The sequence below is a fragment of the Ixodes scapularis genome, unplaced genomic scaffold (genome assembly GCF_016920785.2).
Source record: "Ixodes scapularis isolate PalLabHiFi unplaced genomic scaffold, ASM1692078v2 PGA_scaffold7__128_contigs__length_106722199, whole genome shotgun sequence".
Classification (NCBI taxonomy): Eukaryota; Metazoa; Arthropoda; class Arachnida; order Ixodida; family Ixodidae; genus Ixodes; species Ixodes scapularis.
This window is the reverse complement of record NW_024609882.1, coordinates 75952233-75979176: the sequence shown is the minus strand read 5'-3', so window position 1 is coordinate 75979176 and position 26944 is coordinate 75952233. Positions and strand designations below refer to the sequence as shown.

Genomic DNA, 26944 nt, shown 5'->3' with positions numbered 1-26944 from the left:
TGCTACAATAATGCAATTCATAAATAGTACGCTGAAGTGACCTTGAAAACCCTGAGTTTTGTTAATGGTTGGTCATCATCTAAGCCAAACCAGATCAGATCAAAATGTGGTAAAGTCAATCACTAAGTACTTCATTGAAAGTGTGCAATGCGAAAGCAACATTTAATTTATACCTAGCTCATGATTATTAAGATTCGTGAGGGGCACGCGCTTCCTCAAACAAATGCTCGCCCTCAATAAACATCTTGTGGATGTATATGAACACACTAAGCACCTACTGGAGAAGTTCTTTGAGGTAGTTGTAGGCGTTGCCTGTTCTTGGAGCAAAAAGGCCGACTCCAAGAATGATATATCCAAGCTTGTCAACGTCCCCGGCTCTGTTCACTTCCTGGAGCTCTCTCAGTCTCTACAGCAAAGAAAAACATGAGTAATAACTGTTACATACTGCGCATTCCGCCTATGTGTCAGATATATAGAAAGAGTTGTCTTTTAATTTGTAGATGCGACACAATGTTGATGACATTGCCGCCGTTCGAAGTCCCTTAAATAGGTTTAAATAATCTAGTTGTATCTCCGATTACTTCTAGGATAAGATACCTCTACTGACTACTATTAGCAAGGCTACAATCGCGTTTTTTTATTTTATCTTATTAAACTTAATAAAGTTGAATGGTAATGTCGGCTTGTAGTACGTAATCTCTTACAACTGAATATATTCATTGTAAACTCTTACGTTTATCAGCAATTTTGCAACTGAATAATATTTGCTAGATTATTTGGAAAGTAATTTTCTTGCATATGACGCACCGGCTTCGTTCTCATTCGTTATATTTTTATTTACAACTCCCCTACCAACAGACGCACATATGCAACGAAAAACAATATGTGTTCATTTTGCCGGAGTCGACTAGAGTCACGCTGTCACACTCATTAACCAGCGCAAAACAACTCTTGGCAATTTTCAGTTCAACAATGGATTTCTTTACAACGCCAAGCCTCTGCAGTTTTTTTCCACACTTATTAACAACGAAGTCAGAATATCCAAATAAGTATTTCTAAAACATAGGAAGTGCAGGCAAGCTGTATTTGCCTTTTCTATAATTGGTTTTACAAAAAACACAAGTTCTGCATATTGCTGATACGCCGCGCGAAGTAGCTTAAACAAGATTTGGTCGCCATAGGAAGAAGCGGTGTTTTTGATGTTTCAAACGTGTACGTCTTGATAAGATAGCATATGTATACTCTAAACTGCATAAGCATATAACTTAATTCTGCACTACGTGTGAGGAAATTTGAAATGTCCCGGAAAATACCGAACTTTTTTTTTCGGTTCTTTTTTCGCGATGAAGAAACTGTAAGGAGAACACCAAGTGTTTTTGCACCTTTTCGAGAAAACGAAGCCAGTAAGTACCCATACAAGAATTAACAGTGTCCATTCGGGCATACTTATAATGATAATTCTTATAATATTACAACTCGAAAGGATGCACTGTCAGACCTAAAATCCACTAGAAGCGACATGATAGTAAGTGAAAATGTTATATCCAGAAACACCCCTGTTCGTTGCTGCAGAAACGTTATTAGAACACTTCTCAACTTATTTTAGAAAACAAGACGTTGTTTTTGTTGTTTTTTTTCATTAGGAAGGGGGGGGGGGTACTCTACTCTTTTGTAGTTCAACCTCTAGTGCTGTCTCTCTTAATTTGGGAATTCCAGCCAGGTTCTCTGCATCTCAGTCACTATTTTTGTGAGTCAATGTTTTTCGACTACTTCAAAAAGGGTCGTGTTTTTTCTGCAGTTTTTGCTCGAGCAGGAAACATCTTAATTCAGAAGCAGATTTTTACTAATAAAACAGAATGGTAGTTGATGTAGGCTAGAAATTTCCAGTTTGAGGGGGGAGTGAAACTCGCTGAGTGTGTCTCTGTTCTCTCTCCTGCGCTGCCCATGGCCTCAGTGGAGGTTTATCTCGGGACCACTGGAGTATAGACGCTTTACACACGCGCCAGATTGAGCCGCCATAGCTGCCCTTCTCTTGTCTTACCGAGATGCCGAGCCACTGAAGCGGGCGTTGACGGGTCTTCACAAGGGCCTATGCTGGGCACAAGAACACAGTAGCATCTAAAATGGCAATAACCTGTCCTACTGTGGTAATGATGAAGTGAAGCGAACGGAATAAGAGGGAACAAAAACTGAAGGTCAGTTATGGCGGCGCCCATGCACAGCTGCTGTAAAGCGTCTATATTACTGCCGGCACATGCTCTGTACGTTTTTACGTCATTAAGAAAGGTACCTAGGGCAAAAGTTTGTTTATATTAGATCGCTTTAACAGACGTTGTAATTAATTGTTTTTTGTAGTTTCCTTTTTTTGTTTTATTCCTTATATTTACATAAAACAATTCATAGTGTCTTAGGCTACCCGTTAGGTGAAACACTACGATAACTGATGTGTGATGTAGGAGCCGCTAATGTGCGAATTCAGAGCAGGTCGACTGAAGGAAAGGTTACAGTCTGCATAGAGAGTTCGTATTAAACCGAGTAACACACCGGTCGAAAATTCTATAGCTTTTTAAAACCAATGAGGGTGTGTTGAGTAGAGTGGATTTCGTAAACCTGTTGAAACATTTTATTCGACACAAACTAAGACTGCCTTGTGGCATTTGAAAAACACCTGGAAAATTGCGCGCCGAAGTTTGAAATGCAGGGAACGACGAAACTGCGTGTGTGTGCATGAACCGTTTCCTGTCGCTGGTGTGACTGCCTGAATTTCTTATGCAATGCCATTGGACACAAACTAACACCGCATTGTGGTCATTAAAAACACTACCAAAATCGCGCACTCAAGGCTCGAGCTTGTAGCTCCACATAATATCACGCCCGTGGTTTCGGCAGCTTGACGCCCAGCAAGCGTTATACGTTTTATCTTCGGACAACCTTTCTGGCATAATCAGCGAAAACGCTTTGTTTCGGTTGTTTCCGATATCAGCAGCCTCATGTTTATAGTTTTACATGCCGTCATTCTGTAACCTGACGACGATTCGTCATGGGACGTCTAAATGTCACTTGAAGTCACAGTGTCCCGTGACGTCATGATATCACGTGACTCACTGTGTCATCAGACGTTATTGAGCCGCGTGGCGTCACTGTGCAACGTGACTTGACAAGGGAATGTCACGTCATGGCGTCAGCTCACGCCAGGTAACAAGGTGCGTGATGCGCGGCGTGACGTCCGAGTCATGTCGATTGGCGTGACGGCAACGACGAGACTCCAGTCTGGAATCTTTTGGCGGAGTGCCGAGAACTTCCCGCATAGATATGGAGCGCGGTAGACGGCGCCAAACACGGGAAGAGTCCCACTAACTGCCACCGCAGTAAGATTGTTATTGTTCTCAAACGTCTCAACGGACGCTCGTCCTGTTTAGAATCAAAGGAAAAATAATATTATACATCGAGACGTTATTAATATATAAATGTCACGTGTCACTTCCCTTTGTTATTAGCTTTGTTTGCTACAGTCCCCAAATATTTGAGTTTATAGATAGACGTACATAAATCAATAATCATTCCATGTTTGACCAGTTATAGTCTGACTTTTACAGTTTTGCGATTCTGACATTATTTGGCACCGTCTGCAAGGACGAAGCTTTCCTCTTTCTTCGGGGTAAAAGCTAGCACTTCCATCACTGCGCTAGAGAAGAAGAGAGCAGTGCATGAAGTATTCGTAAGGCACCAAGATTGGCGCTCCTACCGAGTACCTCAATTGAAAGGGTGTACAGCTTAGCAATCGACATCTTCAAGATAAAATGAGGCAAGATGTGTGAGGCGAATTTCGGAAACAAGTGTTGCTCAAATGCTCAAAGTCAATACCCGGAACAGACGGCGGCAATAAACACTTCAATAACCCTCTTCCTTTTTTTTTTTACTTGAGAGCAGTATGGTTGAAATTAACACCACAAAAGTGCCGGTCGATTTTTTGTGTAACGGTCACTTACTCTGAGACGGGTAGTTGTAATTAATTGAAATTTAGCGTTTTGTGATTCTGAATAAAATTGTTAACTATTTTGGTAACGCGCACATGCTTGGAAAAAGCCGGAGCCTGAAGATCATTACCCGTTCTTGGGCACATTGTGTTTGATGTTCTCATATTCTACATTCTATATGTTGTGCCTCGCCGATAATCTCATTTGTGAGGTTTTTTTTCTCTCTGAAATCTGCCACCAGCGTAGTTTGTTATTCTTTTACACACCTTTGACGTAACACACGACTAGTCTAAAGTGCGGTAGTCCTAGGAGGGATTTAATAGGCGAGAATAAAACTTGGCCAATTTTGTGATGGGTCTCAACATCTCTCTATTCTTTAGTTCGATCTTTAGACAGCTCATGTTGACTTTTGGGACAGGTAGTGCGCTCAGAGTCTTTAAAGCTAATTTGCTCGTTAGGAGATTGCTGCAAGCGTGCAAGAGACCCGTTTACTTATTTTTATTTCTAAGCCTTGGCTTAGAAATGTAGCGTTGACACTGAAGCAGCAAGCTCTTTGTGTTTCCTAAAAATATTTCAATGCCCACTGTAACGACCTGAATTATGGTGACTTGGATTGGGACTGGATCGAAATATTTTGCAGCTTTCTTTATTCAACCAGACGCGACGGAAGCCGGTAGCTTTAGAGGAACATCGTGAGTGGGAACAGTTAGAAAAGTAGAAAAGAAATGGTACGACGTCTTTGCGACCTGTAGGGCGACCTCCTAGAGGACGACGTCAAATCAGACGTCTAGGATGACCTCCAGGACGATCTCACGGACGGCGTCGAGGACGACATCTAGAACGACCTCAATGACTGCAACTAGGACTAATGCCGAGGACAATGTTCTAGAGCATGGCGTCTAGAACGACGTCGAGGACGACAACCTAGGGTACGATGTCGAAGACAACGTCTCAAACTACCTCTTGAACAACCTCTAGGACGATCTCGAGGACTACATTTATTAGGACGTCAACGACGGCATCGGACACCAGGTCACGTCAGCCTCGGCTACAGGCGCTTAGGAGCTTACGCTGCCTGTGCTTCGTGACCTTCGCTTACGTAAACGGAGTTTAAACAAACAGCGCTTACGCGACCGGTGGTTACGAGCTACGCGACCGACGCTTAAAGCTCGAACCACATGAGACGTTTTTTCATGAGCCTTGCCCGCGTCAGTGTCGGCGTGCGTCGCTCGAGTTCATCTAACTCAACGCCGAAATCTGGACGGTATAGACATAGGCTTGGAGCGCGTCGCGTGATGCAAGGTGACGCTGACGCGAAAGAATCGCCGGAAAAATGCCATATGTGGTTGGGCCTGAAGAGCTTACGCGACCTAGGCTTACGTGACCGACGCTTAAAGGGGCGGTGCAACAATTTGCGTACTTTGGCTAATTAATTGCGGGAATCGATCCCGGCCATATATAAAACGAAGGGCCGAAAACTATTCTTTCCTGCTTGCCCTAGTTTTCATTAAAAAAAATAAAAGAAATTGGTATCTCTGGCACCCCTCAACTCAACATTGAAGCGGCACCAGCTTCGCCTGTGACGTCATTCGGAGTGGCGTTGGTTTCCGCTTGGGTTCTTCTGGCTTCCATTTCCCCAGCGCTCGCCGGCTCGCCGGGCTCGCCGCTCTTTCGCCGATTCCCGACCAACATGGCGGCATGGGCGGACGGCCTGAGCGACGTCAAGCGCAAAATGCTTGCGTATAGTAAGCCTTGGACGGCGGGCAGTCGACGCGGCGGGCCGTCGAAGTCGAAGTCGAGGTCGAGACACCAGGAACAATAACGATACCATGATACGGCGGACCACGACCAACGCACTCCGTCGAGCGAGGGAAAGACAAAACGTCCGGGTTGCTCGTGTAGCCGCCGTAGGGGCCTCGGGCGTCGACGGATGTCGGCGACGGCAGGTTTGGTTGACTTGCGGTAGATGGCGCCACAAATAATTAATACCCTTTTAGCGGCAATATTAGGCTTCTGAAGCGTTTCTGCATGCCTAAACGACAAGATTTTTTAAACTTAACCTTAAATCAAGCTTACAATTGCCTAACACTATCACTTACAAAAACCACTCCGAATGACGTCACACCACAGGTTCCATTTGCGGCCACCATGTGGCCGTAGGTTGGGAAAAAAGCGTTCTTTATTTTGCGATTACGCAGCGAAATGGAGGTATTTTGGGATATGGTGGCACTTTATCTCTTACTTATGCCGAAGTAAACAATATAAAAAATACAAGCTGCACATTCGTTCAGTGTTAAAATCATTGCACCGCCCCTGTAAGAGCTTACGCGACCGGGTTTTCAGCCAGGGGCGCATGAGACACGGGCGCTTCAGCCACCGGCACTTAAGACACATACGCTTCAGCCACCACTGCTTGAACAATGAGCGCCTCAGCCACTATCGCTTGAGAGACGAGCACTTCAGTCACTGGCGTTTCGTGACCTCGGTTACACGAACTTGAGCGTGGTTGGGCATATAAAGCTACCACTTGAAAAATGGCTGCATGTCTGGTTATTCTGCAACAGTTAAAATGCGGTAATTTTATAGGAAGTGTGGTGCTGTTCCTTTAGGTTTTGCCTTGGGCAGGATGACCCTTTGTCGTTCAACACCTGTGGCGGTTGGTGCTTCTAATTCAGTTGGTGCATAGGGAAGGGTTTCGTAGGAGAACGTATTACGCCACAGAAATCTATTTTTGTAATGCTGCGCGTGCTTTCCTTCCTTGTCCACTTCTCTTATTGCACGTTCATTCCACATCTCTTGTTTCTGCTCTTTTTTCCTTGTTCTTTTAACCCATCTCCTCTCCGCGCGCTTTCTTTCACCTCTGCTTCTTCTCCTCACGTTCCTGCGTGTTGGCTTTGTAAATCAATCGGCAGCGTACTTGGCTTCTACGCCGCTGACCGTTGTTTCATCTCTGGCACCGGTTAGCATTTCTTTTTCAAGATCGTTAAGCGCAGAGGTTTCCAAACAGCGGCCTGTGGGCGAGAGGCGGCCAGCGTAAGTCTTCCGACCGGCTTGCGGCTGGCCTCAGTTCTTCCAATAAAGGCCAGCCCGCTCCCGCTTCAAGCTGAGCCGCTGCTAGCTGTGCAAAAATTATGTCTACAGAAACGGCGCCGCTACAAACCAGAAATGTACAAACAAATAGACAAAAAAAAAATTAAAAAGAACTGCATCATAAAGCGGGTTTTTTCGCCATAAAAATAATTGAACATTGCCATTATCAGCATCAATATTCGTAGTCACATACTGTGCGTATGCGTAAAAAGCCTACCACCCGAATGTTTCGTCTCCGAGGATCGGCACTTTGGCGCGACGGGCAGAAACAGACGGCGCCTGCGGGTGGCAGCTGCACTTCTCGGGCAATGCCCCGAGCCCTAAGCAGTGCCGTCACAACCATACCGGCCTGCACATCACTAGAAATAAATAAATAAATATATATATATATAGAGAGAGAGAGAGAGACAGAAAACTACCCTACCAATCTGCTATTGCGCGTTTACAACACGGAATATATATATATATATATATATATATATAACGGGCATGGTGGCGGGAGGCCGAAGGCGTGGGTATAAAACTGAGAAGAAAAAAACCCTTAGTGAAAACAGCAACAACGGACGATTTAGAGTCTTCCTGACGAAGGCCGGACTCCGGCCGAAACGGCGAAGATTAAATCGTCCGTTGTTGCTGTTTTCACTAAGGGTTTTTTTCTTCTCAGTTTTATATATATATATATATATATACCGGGTGTTTTTGCGAAGACTTTCAAAAATCCTAAAAATTAGGGCGATTGAAAAAAGAGGGAACTCTCTTCGGGAACAAACTACCAGCCACGGCGGACATCAGGAATTGCCAAAAACCTACTAATTAGCCAGATAATTAATTAAAACTTGTTAATTAACTTTTTAATTAGTGGAAGTAGACATATGATTCCAATTAGAAAGTTGCTGAGCGTTGTCGAAAACCACTAAATCAGTCATTTTCAGAAAGACTTTAAGCGCTTGAGAAGAGTAGTAGCGCACTAAAATTACCACTCGTGGAGCAGGTACAAGGCTGGGGCTAGATAAGAGCCGGAAAAATCCCGCGGGCGCCTTACCGCAACCGCTAGCCTTGTACGTGCTCCACGAGTGGTAACTTTAGTGCTCTACTACTCGTCTCGCGCGCTCAAAGTCTTTCTGAAAATGACTGATTTAGTGGTTTTCGATAACGCTCAGCAACTTTATAATTGGAACCATATGTGTATTTCCCCTAATTAAAAAGTTAATTAACAAGTTTTAGGCAATTATCTGGCTAATTAGTAGGTTTTTGGCAATTCCTGACGGCCGCCGTGGCAGGTAGTTTGTTCCTGAAGAGAGTTTCTACTTTTTTCAATCGCCCTAATTTTTAGGATTTTTGAAAGTCTTCGCAAAAACACCCGGTATATGTATATATATATATATATTTCGTGTAGTAAACGCGCAATAGCAGATTGGTAGGGTTGTTTCCTGTCGGGGTCCACTTCATAAAAATGCGCGTTTTTATACTTATTAAAAAATCAGACACAATATTCTCTCGTCTTTTCCCTTTCCGTGGCCGTGCCGCAGAACCCTACAGAAGCCCTAGTTGTCTATATGCAACAGAATGTCGTGTGACGAATTAATAGCGCTCCAGAGCAGGGCTAGGGCTGCTAGGTAGATGGGCCTCGGTGATTGTGCAACGAGCTCCTTGGTGGTGCGCGGGATGATGCCGAAAGCGACCAAGAGGCATCTGCCAAGGCTGAGAAGGAAAGCGGAGAGAGGCGGAGTGGTTGAGTGTGAGGTAGTGCGTCCCAAACCTTCTGGATGAAGCGAATCCAGAGGACGTCTACCGGTGTTTCGTAATGAATGGCGCGGAAAAGTGGTCCCAGTAGAAAGTAGCCTGAGCTATGTAGAAATAGGTAGACGCCCAGGTGACCAGCCACTCTTTGGAGATGGCGCACAGAGTGTGGACCTTCGAGGCAATCGAGGAGACAGGAAAAGACCGCAAGGTGTGCAGGTCTGTGCTCGACTGTGCGGCTCGCTGTGTTAGAAGAACCCCAGAAGGTCAAGATCTTGCATGAGCGTAAGGCCGGTGTCATTTTTGTTGATGCGAAAGCAAGTGCTGATGAGATAAGTAACAATGTAAGATATGCACCAGGCGAGGACTTCCGGATCTGGGCGTGCAAGGAAAAAAATGTCAATGTGTGCCCAGGCCCAGAGGCCTCGTGCACAAGCCTCGCGAGCGACCGCTGTAGCGAACAGTTGCATGTAGGAAGACGCCGGACGATTGCGAAATGGCAACCGTGTGAAGAGGTAATACCCCTTACAAGAAAATCATATCTGGCCAGATCTGAAGATTCCAGATATGGTCATATAAAAAAAATGGCCACATATAATCTGATGTGATATATCTGCCAGATATAGCCTCATAATGGCGAATATAGCCTAATACCCATGGGCAGGCATGGAAATCCCAGATCTGGATAAGTAAGGAAATTCCAGATCTGGCCAGGCATATCTAAAGGACACAAGCCTGAAATCAGCGTTTTATATCTTTTTATTGTCTACATTTCTCCCACGTTCACCGGCATGCACTCGAGGAATTGGTGATCCTTCAGCTGTTCAGAAAATTTTATTCCACAAAAATGCACGCTCGCTGCACGCAACAAACATATTCAACGGTCTCGCGGGGGACTGGTCTGTAGTATCAACTAGAGTTTAAGGCCCATTAAACAGTAAAAAGTTGATCATGACGCGACCCCTCACCACACAAAGGTAGCGGCACGACCACCGGCGGAGGAACTCTTGTTCGCCAAGGGCGAACCGCTGGTCGTCCAGGTAGGCGGTGAGTTCTTTTCGGATGTCCCACAACAGCGGCCACAACGCGCGGCGTCGTTGTCGCTGGGCCGTCGCGACACAACGGTTTCGCCACAGCACCCACTCACATATTGCCACTAGTAGCAGCGCAAAGGCGCCCCGCGGGCAACGGCCTTGTGTGACGTATACGTCCACCCCGAGACCTCGAAACGAGCGCTGTATTACGCGCCATAGGTCCCTCGCCGGTACACACTCTCTCACGACGTGCGCGTTTGTTTCTATTGCACCACAATTGACGCACTGTGCGTCCCGTACCACTCCCCAGCGGAAAAGCCTGTCTTTTGTTGGGAGGACACCCCAACCCTTTAACCATTCAAAGTCGCGCACGTGGTCCGGCAGCGTGGACGACGTCAGTGCCAGCCACGGGTACGGCTGCACCGTGCCCGGCGGCGGCGGGGGTTGGTCTGCCACCACTAGGCGTTCAACAAGCCTAGACGCCGGGGCCTCGAGTATCTCCTCTCGTGACACGTGGACGCTGAGCTTGTCGAAGAGATCCGCGGTAGACCTGTAAAATGCAGGGGTCGTCTCCGCTCGGGGCCGAAGAGGGCTCGGAAGAGAGTCTCCCAAAAGACGGTTATTGGCGCCGAGGAAGTAGAGCGTGAGTGGCCGTGCTGGGTTGTCGTGGTCGTCAAGGATTGCCAGGGTTGTCTTCAGGGCCAGTAGGGGCGCTGCCAGCTCGATGCACGGAAAGCTCCACCCTCCTTCACAGCGGGGGAGGCATAAGCGGGAGCGCCTCACGAGTTCTGTGCGGTTGTTCCAGAAGAAGGTAAACAACGCCGAGCGCACTTGGAGGATGAAGGGGCGCGGCGGGAGGGCTACGCGGGCCACATGCCACAACCTTCCGCAGAAAACCGTCTGAACAAGGTACCATCGCACAGCCATGGGGAAGTCGTAATGGCCAGCCTCAGCGGCCTTCTGTATGATCTCTTGACGCAGGTTGGACCAGGTCTCCGGAGCCACGCCGGAGGCGTCGTACGAGATTCCAAGAATGGTAACGGACTGGGCTCGCGGCAGAGATGGCGGGCACGTGGGGGGAGCCCCGATAAAGAGAGATTTGCTTTTTTCAGGGTTCAATCGTGCGCCGGAGAGGCACGCGTACTCGTCGAAGAGTCGGAGGGCCTTCACCAGGCTGTCTTCGTCGCGCAGGTAGAGGGTCACGTCGTCCGCATACGCCGAGACGCGAAGCTCACCGGACCCAGGTAGAGCAAGTCCGCTTATGCTGGGGTGCCTGTCGACTCCAACCAGGAAGGGCTCTAAGCTGAGGACGAAAAGTACCGGGGACAGCGGGCACCCCTGCCGAACTCCTCGCGTTACCGGAAAGCGCGCCACTAAGGAGCCATTCAGGAACAGGTCACTACGCAAGTCACTGTACAAGGCTGCGAACAGCTGAGCACTCTCGGAGGAGAAGCCAAACCCGTCGGGAACACCGAGCAGGTATTGGTGCTCGACGCGGTCGAACGCCTTGGCTTGGTCCAACGACACGAGAAGCCCGTTCGCCCGTCGGGAGCGTGTGAACTCCAGGATGTCGCGAGTGAGAGTCGTCAAAGTATGTATGCTGCGGCCGGACACCGAGCACGTCTGTCGGGGGTTTACCAGCTCCGGTAGGAAAGTTTGCAGACGCGAGGCTAGGGTCGCCGCGAGGAGCTTGTAGTCACTGTTTAACAACGTTATCGGGCGCCATGCCCCGGGGTCGGCATGGTCACCACCCTCCTTGGGGATGAGTACGATCCGTCCCAGCCGATAGGATGGCGGTAGGAGGAGGTCTTCAAAGTAGGCCCGCACGACAGCGGTAAAGAAGTTACCGAGAATGTGCCAGAACGTGCGGTAGAACTCCGCTGGGAGACCGTCCGGTCCTGGTGCGGAGCCGTTCTTCATCCGCTTCAAAACGTTCCACAGCTCGGTCGCGGACGGGGGCCGCCGCAGGCCAGCGTCATCCTCGGCGGAGATCTTGGGGAGGCCGCTGAGGAGAGGGTGCGAGGACACCGAATAGCGATCAACCGGCGCGTCCGACTGGGCCAGCGATCGGAAGTGGGCTGCGAATCGACCATTGTCAAGGTGGCCGGGCGACCCCGATGCGGAGGGCGTCTGCTCTCTTTCAAAGGCTTGTAGGCTTGTGCGATGGGTGTAGCGCAGTACCTCCGGGTGGACCGACGGGCTCCCCTGAGCCTGCAAGACAGTAGCCGCGGTGGAGTCCCACCGAAGGTATCGTTCGTAGCGTCTCTGCAGCTGGTCGAGGTACGCCCTCATGAAGGGGGTCAAGGCGCCCCCTCGGCGGACGATACGGATTCGGAGGATAGTGTCTTGTAGAAGCCCTCGATGCCGTTCGCGGAGGTGCCGTCCCATCAGAGTGCTGAAGCTTTGCCATTGACCTTTTAGGCGGTCCCAAGACGCCGGCTCTGGGCGCACGCCCTCTAGCGACTCCTTGACCAGGTTGCCTAGCGTGCGGCGCGTGGTCTCGTCGTGGAGGATCCTGGAATCCAGACGCCACGGACGTGGGGAGCGTGCGACGGCAGAGTCGAAGCAGAACTTGATAAGTAGCGGACGGTGATCGGAAATCTCTTCTGGGCACGACGGGAAGTCCACCGTAGTACAGGTCTGTAGCGCGGCAGATAGCGTGCGAGGCAAGTACAGCCGGTCTATGCGACTTCCCGAAGCCCCTCTGTTCCACGTCGACTGGTGGGTGGATCCATGCAGTAAGGACCATCCGTCTACGAGGTCGAAGTGCCTCACAAGCCGCCGAAGTTCACGGGCGGACCAGGTTGAGCGACCCTGACCAGGACCCCGAACGTCGGCGTTAGAGTCCAGAACGCAATTGAAGTCGCCGACCAAAAAGCACGGGCCCGCGTCGAGTAGATGCACGTCCAGGCTGCGGAAGTACTCGTGCTGGAAGGTCGATACAGTTGGTGCGTAGACAGTGACGAGGCGAAATTTCCGTTCACCGAAGAAAAAGTCCAAACGAAGAGTCCTTCCCTCCGTATCAAAAAGATAAGTGGCATTGCGCAGCAGACTGCGATTGCAGACAACCACGCCCACGCCCGTCGCGCGGCGCGGCGCGTAAGAAAAAAAAGCAGTCACAGAAAACCGGGATTCGAAATCCGCAACGTCACGGAAGCGGGCAAAGTTGGTGTCTTGCAAGCACAGAAGATCGCAGTTCTGCATCCTCGCGAAATGCATCACTTCAGTTTGCTTCGCTGGGTTTCGAAAGCCCCGCACATTCAGGGATAATATGCGAAGTGTGGCCAGTATAAAGTAAAAAGGGGGATAGGGACGCCGGCGTGTTGCTTAAAACGTGGAGCTGTCGGACGATGCTGGAGAGGGGTCCCGACGCGGGGGGGAGGACTTTCGCGGTTTCTTGGGGCACGTGGCTCGTGGGCCCCCACTGTCAGTTGAGCGGGAACCGCTGCTCCTGAGGGGACGCTTGGAGTCCTCGTGCGTTAGTCGGTTCGAGTCGGACTCCGGTGTTTCAGTTGTGGTCGTATCCATACTGTCGGTCGGTGTCTCTGCGGGGCCACCTGGAGCGGGGTTCTCGTCGATGACGAGGTGGTCGCTGTCTCTGGACACCTCGCCATCACCCGACGCTTGGCTCCACGCTGCATAGGTGGTGTCGCCGACAATAACCGCGGCGGTTCGGGCAGAGTCCGTCGCTTCGGCTGAAGTCACCCTCGAGCCGGTCGGGCTTGGTTCAGCAGGTGGGGCGGGTGGGGGCGGCGGCGGAAGAGGCGGTGGTGCGGCCGCGGCTGCGGCGTCAGGTGGTGACGGAGGGGCGACGGTGGAGACGGTTGGTACGGCCAGAGCTTCGGGGGCGATGGGACGGGTCGCGTTTCCTGGGTCCAGGGCCGGGAAATCGGTGGCGTAGTTTCCGGTGACCATGGAGGAGTAGCTTCTCTTGGCCGTGCAGTCCACAGTCGCGTGGGTTCCACCGCAGCGTCCACAGTTGGCAGTGCAGCCCTCAGTTGGATGCCCGAAGACACCGCAGCGGTCGCAGTAGCCCGTCGTACACTGTGCCCGGACGTGGCCCTCCTGCCTGCAGCGTCGGCATACGAGCTTCAGGCCGCGGTAGTCAAAAGTAGCACGATGTCCGGCGACGCGCAGGAAGTTGGGCAGGGGGTTAGCCTCCTTCATCTCCATGCGGATGAAGCGTGTTCCTGTTTTCAAAGTCGCCGTTCGGTGGTAGGCTGCGTAGCAGACGTCGATGACTTTGCCGTACGGGGCCAGGGCTTGGACGAGCTGGTCGTTGCGCACAAACGTCGGCAGGAAGAGGCAAGTCACATTCGTCACCTGCGGGCCCGTCGGCACACTCTAAGAAAAAAGTTGGCCTCAAGGGACTAACGGCAGCATTTGGTCTTCTGAACTCCCAGTTGCTCCCCGAAAGGACCATCTGGCTCAAGCTAGGTACCGTGCGCAAAAGCTGGGGACTAACTGCACTTGACTGGGACCAACCGATAGGCGTGCGCGAGCAAAAGCATCCATTAGTCCCCCTCAGACAGGGTGCATCTGTATGATTTAGTCCCCAAAGGCAAACGGAATGTTTGCCAGGAGGACGGATGCGATTTCGCTTGTCTTGGGGATCGGCGAGACTCAGCCCAGCACGGCTGGAAGTGTTGACAAAACTCGGACGAAACTGGCGAATTTGTTTAATGTGCCACGAACGTTAAGACATTACATGGTAGAGCTTCACGCGTTGTGTGAATGCGAGTGAAGGAATCTGTTGACTCGACTTCACCCAACTATTTCGTCAAAAAGGATCTGTTGACATTCCACAAGTCCCATTTACGTAATTTGCCTTCGCGGAAAAAATGTGCATTTATCCAAACGGAACACCTCCAAATACTAACACTTTTTTTTTTCTTTTTAAGATTAAACGTAACAGTTTGTAGAAGCCACGCTTTTAACACGGGAGTCTCGCAGCCAGAATAAATGGTCACTTCAATCGCTAAAACTGAGCATTCCCACCGGCGATATAAGCAGTCACGCGATGCGACTAGATCGCATCGCAAAAAAAAATTAGATGGTCACACCGGCGTGTGCGATAAGCGAGTCTAACGCCTTCGTTGGTGAGTCGTTTCTCGAAAACTCTCGCTCCGAACGCCGTTGATTGGTTGGCCGCTCCGCGACTACATCGCATCGCAAAAAAGTCGGGTCGAGAAGCGACTGCTCAAATCGCGTCGCTTTTTGGCCGCGATTGTCGCTTTTGCGATGAAAGTTATCGCGCGACTAGGTCGCATCGCCGGTGGGAACGCGCCTCCGTCTCTGCGTCACAAACCTTTCTTTGGTAGTCCAATGTCGAACTCAAAATCCGCAACGACACACTTGATGCACGGCACGTTCCACTTAAAGAGCACATCCAGGGGCAGTATCCAGACGCCTTCATGCCATCGTCGTCGCTGTTTCCAAAACAATCCAGATGAACAACGAAGAAGGAACCACGCCCGGAACGTCACACCTGGCAGCACCCTACTAATACAAAACAAATGCAAACTAAAAAAAAGTCACTCGAGAAAGCTGAAAATGCTTAGAGAGAGAGAGAAAAAAAAAAGAAAAAAAAGTGTTTGCTTGTACGTCACTCGACCGGCGTGTTGACAGTGGCGACCTTCTCCCGTCCTTGGAGCTCTTCGCTGTCCTTGTGTCATCTGTAGTGGGAGCGGGAAAAGAGATTATCTTCTGCGCGCACTGCCCCTTCCCCCCAATCCCCTACCCCGCATTCCTTCTTCACGCGGGGGGTTGGGCGTTAGTTGTGCAGATGGGGTCCGCCGGGAAAATGGGAAGTGTCTTTGTTTGAAAAGAACCTGTTTTTAGTAAGTTGAAAGCCGAAATACAGCCTTCGTCGGAGGGTGGTCGCCTTGTGTCGTCTCCGAGCATGGCGGGATCCGGTTTGGATTCGCGGTGCTGAAGCACTGCACTTGATCTGTTCTGAAGTCACAAGTCAAGGGAACTCAATTAAGGTATGTCGAAGTGCTTCTGTTTATGGTGTATTTATTAACTGCGGCTTCACAAAGTGTTTTATTTTGAGCGCGTTCTCTAGCTTGCAAAGCGCGCGCCATGCTCTATTTTTTTTTTGGCACCATGGTTGCTGATTTTGTTATGCAGCACAGAGACCCCATATTCAATCGCATCGAGCGAAACGCCAGTTCTACCGATGGCTTATTTTTTTTGTGTGTGTGTGTGTGCGTTTAGCAGACCCTGGCAGGATCGCTTGACCATAAACGCCTGTCCACACATGCAGAGGAGCGCTACAGGCATAGCGCTGACCTTGCGCTAAGCGCGTGCTGACGGGATCGGTCACCAGCTTTGTATCGCACGGATAAACCGCTTGCTCATGGCAGACGAAAAGTAGCTCATGACACGTGAGCAGCGCTACATCAGCGCTTCGCTGCGTGTGAGAGCCGGCATGAATGGAGATATTTATTCGATTGTACACTAGACTTTCGCGTTGATGGCGGGAGATCGTGCCGTCACTTTGAAGCATAGTTTGAGCACGCACGCGCTGGGTCTGTCATTCGCAGCGAACGGTCTACTAAAATCTAATATTGCGCTGGTCTGCTGTCAACAGATCGCATGTTGGATGTGAACCATTGTATCACTTATGCAGCCTATTTGTTAATTTATTATGCATGTGTTATAGCTTATATTTCATATATTTGTAAAGCGAGTGGGTATTTACGCTGCCCTGTTACAAATAATCCAAATTCCTCCCAAACAGGCAGAAATCTTCCGGTGCCCCAATAAACGGTGCTGGGACCACGACCGGCTTGGAAAGACGTCCCAGTGTCCAAGCCATCGTCGACGCAAGTGCACTCTTCGGAATTTGGCCTTATCGTGGATTCTACCGCAAAGGAACTTCGACTTCAGTCATCCTTGAATGCGATGTGTATCTACGAGGCAATAAAGCTACGTTTAACCTGAACTCCACAATTTCGTTTCGGAGATTTGTGGCCCGGGACCAAATGTAAAGGATAAACCTTTAGTCCCAAAGGGTCTAAATCCAAGGGCGCAACGTTTAGACCCAGGGGTCCAAGTGCAAGGGCCTAACAGTTGGTCCTCGGGGTTCATTTGAAACGGTGTAACAGTTAGTCCCAGGGGTCCAACTGCAAGGGCCTAACAGTTCGTCCTCAGGGTTCAATTGAAACGGTGTAACAGTTGGTCCCAAAGGACGAAGTGTAAGGGCCCAACAGCTAGTCCTCGAGGTGTAACTGAAAAGGTGTAACAGTTAGTCCCAACGGTGCTAGTGCGAGGGACTAACTGACGGGGCGCAACAGTTGCTCCCGTTACAGTTGCTCCCCTAGGGAACTAATGGTGGTGGCAGCGCATTTGGTCCCCCGAGGGACTAAGTCGCGCTCCCTTTTTTCTTAGAGTGCACGATGGGGACTGACTGTTTGGCGATGGAGACACTGCCGGCCTCACAAAGCTTGAGGGCGACTGCACGGGTGTTGACGACAACTTGGAAGTTTGTGCCTCCTAGGTGCTGCGCCGAGAAAATTTCGGACAGCCCCACAATGGCGGATATCGCAGCAATGAGGTCGCCCGCCGATGTGCCTACTGGCACGACAACGTCGAAAGCGTGCGCTTTCGGCGGGGGAGAAGATTGCGTCGATGCGGCCGCCATGGCGGTCGGCACCCTCGCCGGGGAGCTCGACGACACGTAGCCAGGGACCGCGGAACGCTGGCCCCGGACGAGATGAAACCAGCAAACCCGGAACTCAGGAACAGCGACGAGATGTTTCAGCTCCCTAGTGATCGCTAATTTTGACCGATTCCATGGTTACACAACTTCGAGCGTAATTCGTAGTCACCCTGAACAAGCGTCCCATGGGGCTCAAGGACCTGTCACATCACTTTTAAAATTCCTCGTCAATAGCAGCGCTTATGATGCTGTGCATTCTGTCCAACCTTCAACCAGGCCTGACCCGCCGAAATCTCTTACAATATTATCATTCTCGTGATTGTTGTTTTAGCAGAAATTACTTAAAAGCCGAGAAATCACAAGAACCCAAACCGGGATTTAGCTCGGATTCAGCGGAGCTGCTTATGACATTTTAGCGTTTCTAACTTAATATCGGCGTCTTTGAAGCTGTACGAGAATGATACAAATGTAAGAGATATGTCTGCAGCTCATCCAGGTTGAAGTTTGGACGGAATGCACAGTACTGACATTGGCGGGACATTTTAAAAGTGGTATGACAGGTACTTGGGTTCTATACGACACTTGCTCAGGGTGACTCCGAACTACGCTCAAAACTGTGTAACCATAGAATTGGGTGAAATTTTTGATCACTAGGCAGCTGAAGAAACACCGTCCCCATGATTCCTCGAGTACGGGCCGAGGCGCTTGGGGGATTTAGCAACTTGTCGATTCGGGCGTAATGTTAACACTTTGAAATAATTAAGCTACATTGAAATATTCGTGAAAATTAGCACAAATAATCTAAAAACTTAAGCTTGTCAAATCTGAAGTTTGAGATTATTCGTGCTAATATTTAGCTCGCGAACAATGAGACTTCACAGCTTGCTAACAAAGAAATTTTTTAACATTTTTTTTTAACTTTTTAATAAATTAAAAACCGGCCTCCAGATACAGCTGTATATACGCCAGATAAAGCTGTATATACGCCAGATAAGGCTGTATATAGGCCGTATATAATCATATAATATTTCATATGGCCAGATATGGCCGAGCATACGGGACGGCTTGCGGAGGGCGGAGAGTTGTCAGCTGTATTCTTTGCGGGCGTAAAAAAATGTGGTAGAAATCCTTGCTCAAGTTGAGCATGCCGAGCTACACTTGCTCTGTCAAAGGGTTCACATACGCATAGCCTGAAGGAGCTACCCCATTTTGAATTCCGTAGTGGGCAGTGCTGCGGTCTGCGCCGAGCAGTCGCGGATTAAGCGGGACTCTGAACTCGACTTGGGTACCGAAGTTATTCGGCGAAGGTAGAGGCCACAGACAGTATGCTCTATATTTTCGGCACAAACCATGTCTTGAACCGCTGCGTCATTAGCAAGGGGCTGTGATGAAGGGGGAGAACGAGCATTGGAGGAGGAGGGTTTCATCAGATAAAAGGGCTCGAATAGTCCGCTGCTGGGAAAAGTGGAAGGGCTAATTAAAATCGACCCTGTTTATTTTGCGGACACTGGGAGTAGCACGAAAGGAGGAGGGGTTCCGTTCTGACTGGGAGAGGAGGAGGCGGTGCCTCGGCCACACTCGTGACTCTCGGCGTCGCTGTCGTCGTTGTCATCGTTGTCGTCTTGGCTGGCCCGGTCGCCTGACTCAGAGAAGTGTAGGAACAGCTCAGTGTCCAATATCGCGGGAGTGGCGGACCCATATGGCTCGAGCCATTCCAATGTACGCTTGGTTGCGTCGTCGGCAGCGTAGCTTGCAGTTACGGGCTGTTCCTCCTCTGAGTCTGCAATTCACGAAGGAGGGTATCATAAGGTACGCTGCCTTCCTGGAGTGCAATCGCAAGGGCGTTGTGGATGGAAAAGGCGTCTTGGAAAGCGGCGTGTACTCAAACCCCGTACATGACGAGATGCTGCGTTTGAGTAGACCACAAGGAAAGATTCACACATTTGGGTGATTTGCCTTTCTGAGTTCAGGACTTGGGCGTAGTCCGCTCTCCTCAGTTTGGGGGCTGCCAGCTGCCCTAACCTTGAGGTTGGGACGGTGGCAAGGATATCTAGTCTGGCAGCTCACGTGCGACGTCAGCTTCAAGGCGTCCAGTCTGACAGCGAATGGCGTGCGCCAGTTGCGGCGAGCAACAACATAAAAGAGTTTGAGGCGCTCGAAGATAAGATGTTGGTGCTGTGGAAACATGCTGTCCAAGTAGAGTAGGTGCGGGTGAAGGTGCCTGATTTCGTGAATATTGCGTTGGATAGCCTCTTTGGGTGTTGGGGGAGCTCTGTTAGAATGGCGTAGGCCTGCCGGGGTTTTAAGCCGGGAATGATTGTTACGGGCTCAATCGCAGGACGTTGAACCGCGGCAGAGGTGGCGGCAGAGGGTCTAGCGGAGCAAGAATGGACCAGAAGTCCAGAGGGATCGATGGGCAGAGTTGCGGCCAGGGTGACGTTAATCGAGTCGGAAGTAGCATCCTGGACGTCGCGGCCGTCATGGCTGCCGTGGCCGCCAAGAAAACACTCTCGGGGATGCTCATGGACCAGTCTAGACGGCTGCTTACCAGGGTGGCTTGTGGTGAGGGCGTCAAGAGTCACGGTGAGGGGCTGTAGGGTTCCAGTGAGGCTGTCAGTGACTGATACGAAGACCACGTTAGACGTCGCCTTCGCGATGGCCGAGAGGTCGTCGGGGGCCAGGAGTGACGTGGAAACAGATGAAGCAGCCGAAAATTGTTTCTTTTTGTTGTTTTGTTTTTACGATTGTGTCGCCTGTCTGGCTTGGCCTAAAACAGAATCTAATGAAATCTTGCCTCGCTCATTTCGCAAAAATTTGTCTCATGAACATAACAAATCGACGACTTAGAGTTTAGTTTCTGACGATCGCCACTTTTACCTGAGCAAGCAGCAGACACAGCCTCGCTATTGAAAGGAAATAGTAGGAAGCCAGCTGGGCGAAGGGTGTGCTTTTCCATTGTAAGAGAGTCAGCCGGAGCTGCGGCATCCACCATGTCCTCGATAGATAGTTTTGCTACACGCCCGACCGCAATTTTGGACACATCAAAGCCCGCTTTCACGAGTAACACCGCCCGTCTAACATCGGCGCTAACCCCTGGCTCTCTACAACGGGGTGCTGAACTCCTTGCATCACCAGAAATTTGGCCTGCTCTTCTGAAAGCTGGGAACGCAGGGAGTCCTCACCAGGCGCTCGAGACTGGCCCGCAAGAAGTTAGCCGCCAAGACCACCGTCGCGAAGGATGCTGTAAGGCTTGACAATCTTCACTGTCTTCACCATACTATCATCACCGTCGTCATTCACACGATTCACTGCAACAATACCATTTCATCATCATTAAAAGCGGCGCCGCAGGCTTTCAATGCATGGGCGATTTGCCTTTCTGCGGCGTCGCGGCTATATTGAGCTAAAGTAAATATATCATGTCATAACAACTATGTCAATACTCTTTTTCGTTTTCATATACATTGGTATTAGTGTCCTCCGTCCACAGTTATTCCATATTTTCACCATTCGTTATTTTAATTATCATCAGTCTTTTCTCACAGCGCGAATGTCCAAATGTTTCCACGTCCTTCGATTATTGCTTATAGTGAGTGCTCTGGGTCACGACTGTTGTGCGACATTATAATTAGCTAAATAGTAGCCATCAAGATAAAGTATATGTATTTATCAGCCTTAAAACATTTTTAGTGCTTACCCTAACATTACTTCATGTGATTAAATGCTAACCTATGTTTCTCGGTTTGACTTTTCCTTGTTTATTATTTTCTTTCTTTGTTTTGTGGTCTTCGAGCCTTTTACAGATTATTAATAAAGGCTTTTAGATTACATTTATGAAGACCACTGGCTTAGGGGTAACGAACCAACCCACGTAAACATTTCGTTTTTACGCGGCTCTTAAGCTTGGTTGGCCCGATAAAGCCACCGCTTTAAAACACAGAGCTAGGACAAATAAGAGGCACGAAACAATTTTCCGTTTTTCTGGCGGCAGACGGGAGTGCTCGCCATTATTAGTGACCAAGAGTCGCTCATTGTTTGCTCTTGCCCGCTACAATGACGACACTTTGCTGAGTTTCAGGATATTAGGTCAAAGGGCACGTGGCGCGCGCTGTAATGTAACCAACAAGTTGATATTATTATCGTGTTTACAGCAGTACTGCTGAAGCAACAAACACCTAATAAAAATACAACTTTGAAGCACATGGCGAGTATTATTCCCTGAAAGCACCCTAATTTATTTTCCTAGGCTTAGAGGTGGAGACATTGTGTGGGAAGAAAAGCAATGAATACGAGCATATTAGAACTTAAATTTCGGCCTTTTACAATCTATTGACAACGAGTTGCTTCGGTCGCGCCCGCCGATATGTCATAGTTCTGACGTCACGACCGGTTATAAACGACAAGCTTGAATCTGTGTAATAATTAAAGCACAATGAATGCTACTGAAAACGCCATAGTGAGCACTTGGCTAATCCTTGAGAAAAGTATCAAAGCAGCCTACTCTGCAGTGCGCCTGTCGCAAATACACCTTTGGGGAAGATCCCTCAAGGCCTCTCGTCATTCCTACAATCCCTCGGCTTGGGGAATTCTGCGGCCGTTCCAATGTACGCTCGGGAAGGCACGCACGCTTCGTACAAATTGTAATTGGATAAATTCCTTCACTCGTACCACTGCGAGTTCAGAGCACGAAGAAGACAGAGAGAAGTCACCATAATATCGATACGTAACCTGCTTTGGTACCGGCCACTTTCTTGGCATTCTGAAGTCGCAAATTACTAAACCATCATGATTCGCTCCTTATCTTCGTGGCTACTCCTGCACGCGCTGTACATCGGATTGCGCACTGCAGCCGAAGGGCGTTGTTTGGCACTGTGTATTCTCGGAATGGTCTATCATGATACTTGCATAAGATGCCACTTTTGCGCGTAAAAACATATCTGATGTGGTGATGCGGATGAAATTTGAATATTTTTTTGTCAGCTAGACCCCAACATTGGTCTGGCGAATCTTAACTCTTTAAGCACGAGCTTAGACTGCGTTCCTCTGTTTTTGCATCTTTAATTTTCGGACCCATGGACCAACGGTTTCCTGTAGGGTCACCTAGAAAGCAGGCTTTGTGTTACCTTCAAAAGTTTGTCGTAGTCTCGGACTGTACTTCTCTTGGTCACAAGAGCCTCGCGTACTTGGAAGTTGAGCAGTCCGTAATGCCGGATGTGCTGGTTCCAGAAGTCACTAAATGTCCTTATACCAACGGCGTCGTAGAGGTCGTTGTAGGCTCGAAGGGCATTACTGAGAGAAATAACACAAATGCATACTTCACTTCACCAGTATTTAATTTAATTGACAATTTAAAAGCACCATTCTCATCTTACATTGTAAAGCTGCTACTCTCTTTTTGAAATATGTCACCGAAAAAAAGGCGGTAGCCCCAGAAAGATATCAGAAATACCCACTCTCATACAAAACAACTTTTTCACTTAATTACAAATTATTAAAAAAAAAAACAAAACACACCTTAGTTTTTATAAAACCTCAAACTAAAATATACTATTTTTACGCCTCTTTGATTCTCAAAAAGCTGCTTCATGCTCCAGAAAATCAAGAAGTAAAAAATGTACATAAATTCACCGTTCCCCATGAAGCGCAAGTTGCTCGTGCGTTAGGTATGTACAACATGAATATTTTATCCGCTTAAAGTCCATTACAAACAATTATATGCATGTTTTTTTTTTCTCAAACGGTTTAAAAGCGTGTGTCAAACCGCCGTTCACATCGACGTGGAGTCGGTTGGGGGAATGTGAGCCTTTGCAGACAAATTTAGTGGTTTCCACTCTTTACATCACAATAAACCAATTTAGCGATCTCTACTCTGGACTACGAGACGACGAACTATCGGTAAAAAGAAACTTAAATATCCCCCGCCAAAACAAAATTGTTTGTCCACCCGATCACCCCACCCCCTCACATCCTCCACTGGGGTGCCGGCGTCACAATGCCACATCACTGATGATGCATTCACAAGGGCGGTTGAGCTGCTTATGCGAAGCGGTTGCGAATGCGGTTCACGAGCAACCCCGTTCAGAGACACCAATATGCGGTTGGCGGTTTTCCGTCAATCTTTCGGGACTAGCGTTTGGCAACTTTGTTTTACAATCGAAAATCAATCTTAGTTAACGATCCCAAGCACAGCGGCTACATCACCAACAGGATGCCAAAAGCTGTCTTTTGTTTGATCCAGTTGCTGCTCCTCGGACCGCTAGTTGCGTGTGAACAGCTTTATGACCATGCCAGTTGCCTCGAGCCATGCCTTATCGGCGACACCGACGTTCCAACCAATGAGCCAAAGGGGGGACACCATAGTCACCGTATGCAGCCGATCCCTGTCCCGCAATCGTATTTCTTGAAGCGTGGTCGTCATCAACATCAATCATCGAGGCTATAAAAAGACGCGAGCGGCCAGTTTGCTTCAGTGGGCACCAGTCTTCTTGCACACGTTACTAAAAAAAGTAATCGATTACAATTACGATTACTGTTGACTAAAAAGTATTCGATTGGATTACTTTATTACTCGACAGCAAAAGTAATTGGACATTACTTTAAGAAGTAACCGTTAATTTTCCGATTACAATATTGTCTGAAGACTTACATCTTTAGCGCTCATAACAATGAACTACCTCCAACCTCGAAACCTTGCTTGTCACAAAGACCACGTAGGTGAAATACGGGATCTTGACGTGTATTTGAAATGGCCTTGTTATATTTTTCATCCGCTTTAGACATTCTTCGGTTCTGGTTCTCTTACGGGCTGCGAGTTGGTACCGTAAGCAGGATTTGATTTTTGTTATTTCTGTGTGTGTGTGCGTGAGGGGGCTACTTTGAACCAAGGACTTACACAGCTACATTCTGCTCCCTCAAACTTCGCCCTGAATGGCCTTTGTCACACGCTGGGGCTTCCCTGGGGCATCCCAGACCCAGTCGCAGCTCGAAAAACAACAACAAAAGAAAACTGTACATTCCACAGGAAGTGTGCATAAAAAGGGGTTGACCTTGGTTTCTACAAATCCGCCAAAATCTTTTTTTTTTTCTGTTCGAAAAAAAAAGCAAATTTTATATTTGTCATTTCAGAAAAAAAAGTTTGTGTGTGTGTGCGGGGGGGGGGGGCGTGGAAAAATAGTAACGTTAAGAAGTAATTGCTATTACTTCAAAAAGTAATCAGATTACTCTTGTGATTACTGCCTAATAAAAGTAATCCAACGATTACAAATTTACTCCAAAAAGTAATCAATTACAAGTAATTTGATTACTTGTAATACGTACGGTACAAGTCTGGTGGGTACATCGTCTACGTCACAAACAGGACGCTAAAATTTGTCTTTTGTTTGATCCAGGTTAGTAAAAAATATGCTCATACGTTCCGCAGTAATAACCCTTTTTTGCTGTTGCTGCTGTGCCCAAGCAGTGTGTGTGTGCAGCTGTTGCTCACTTGGAACGACTTTTGTTGCTTGTTTGTGGCGATGTGGAAGTTAACTCAGGTCCTAAGACTGCGGAAATGTTTCAAAGTATAATGGAAGTACAAACTTCCATTCATAAAGAAATAGAAGATCTTAAAACCCAGCATGACGCGACGGAAACAGTAGTCGCCCAAATTGGCGACCAAGTAAAATAATTCTTTTGATCTTTGCACGGTATTGTTATTGAGAAAAAAAAAATTAAATCTTTGGAAACAGTGATTTCTGGCCTTAGAGAAACTATAAATCAACAGAGCAGAAAAACTGCTGATTTAGAAGACCGGATTCGGCTCGCGAACCTTATTGTCTTTGAGGTAGCTGAAAGACCTAACGAGGACGAGGCGCTATTACGACCCAAAGTCATCGACGACATTTTTAATGTTAAACTAAGTACGTCCTGTGTTTCGCTGCCTCGCATTGATCGCCTTTGAAAGAAATTAAATAACAGAAAAAAGACCCGTTACCCTGTATTTTTAAGATTTCAGTGAAAAGGAGATGGTTCTACGAAATGCATACAAACTGAAGGGATCCAAATTTTGTCTTCAGAATGACTACTCCCAAAGTACCCTTCAAACGCGGAAGTCTTTTTGGGAAAGTGCTAGGGCCGAAAAAAAAGGGGGGGGAAAATGTGCGCTAAATGGGCTATAAATTACGGATTGATGACGAGCTGTGTGTATGGGATAATTCAGTCGATTCGCGTGTAAGGTTTGCTGCCAGTTCAACCCAGCAGCCGCCCGAATGACGGACGCCGGCCCCTGTCACTACAGAAAGATAACTGCGTTTTGTAAACTTCAATGCGAGAAGTATTGTAAATAAGATAGACCTCCTAAACTCGACGCTGTTGAAACTCAATCCGCACGTAGCCGTGATCACTGAAACTTCGCTGAATGACCGCAACGCCACCCGTGGGGGTGGCGTCGCTATTATTGTGAAATCTAACGTTGAAGTTGCTCTTTAGGACCAAATCAGTGATCACGAAAGCCTTTGTTTGAAGTTAAACTGTTGGGATCATATGACGGTTTTTTTTGCTGTATACTGACATCCGTCAGCAGGTATTAATTTTTTGTACAAACTGTAGGGTCATGTTTCACTGTTTCAAAATAACAAACTAATCATCGCTGGGGACTTCCATCTTCCCGATTTAGATTGAGTTGACGCTTCAAATGGCCATTTATGGTCATCCGATATTATTCTTGATATGAGGCTTTCCTTCGACCCTCTACAAATAGTAAAGTTGTTTACCCGTGAAGAGGGTTCTTTACGTTCGGTCTTAGATCTTGTGTTCGTCAGCAACAATTTGCTAGACGTACATGTTGCTATTGAGGATGGTAGCTCAGATCATAAATTGGTGGCCTTTGCTTGCGCAGTGAAGCGATTCGTAGCCCAACCTCGCCAGGTCAAAATTGTGAAAGATTATTCAATGCAAACGACGAAAGCGTTCTGGATTACTTAGAATTTCAGCTCGACATTTTCGTGGGGTTCGACGTTACCTATTTTTGAGATATATATATATCAATCGCTAATTACTGCATAACTGAATTTATTCCAGATAAAATCAATCGGCCAGAAAGGCCAAATCCTTGGGTTAGCAGACATATAATACTCTTGAGACGTCGACTTAAAAATTTTAAGAGAGGGAAATCTCGTGTAGATGTCCGCACTGAAGAAGCACGGGAAAGGCTTGCATCTGAGGTATGCAAAGCTAGAGACTTATTTTTTGAGTACGCTATCCAGTTTTATATGAAATGAACCCCTAATTTTTTTAGATACCTTTCCGATACGAAAAGTTCAATTCAGCAACTTAACAAGATGACGCCTTAGCTGTGAACAATACCGAGATTGCGCAATCTTTCAAGCAGCATTTCCAGTCAGTATTTTCCCAGTTTGATAAAAGAACGGTTTCTACTGATTTTCGTGGTTTTCTAGACG

The 26944-nt window shown here is 48.2% G+C and overlaps 1 protein-coding gene across 1 annotated transcript in view; it reads right to left on the bottom strand.

The window, feature by feature from the left end:
• Window positions 1-274: 274 nt before the first annotated feature.
• LOC121833168 overlaps window positions 275-26944 on the bottom strand; it is a 70402-nt gene continuing 43732 nt past the window's right edge. The window contains exons 3-4 of the mRNA XM_042286281.1: window positions 22631-22796; window positions 275-406 (exon numbers count right to left, since the gene is read on the bottom strand). Of these exons, the coding sequence (XP_042142215.1) occupies window positions 275-406; window positions 22631-22796 (298 nt within the window). The remainder of the gene's footprint in view (window positions 407-22630; window positions 22797-26944) is intronic.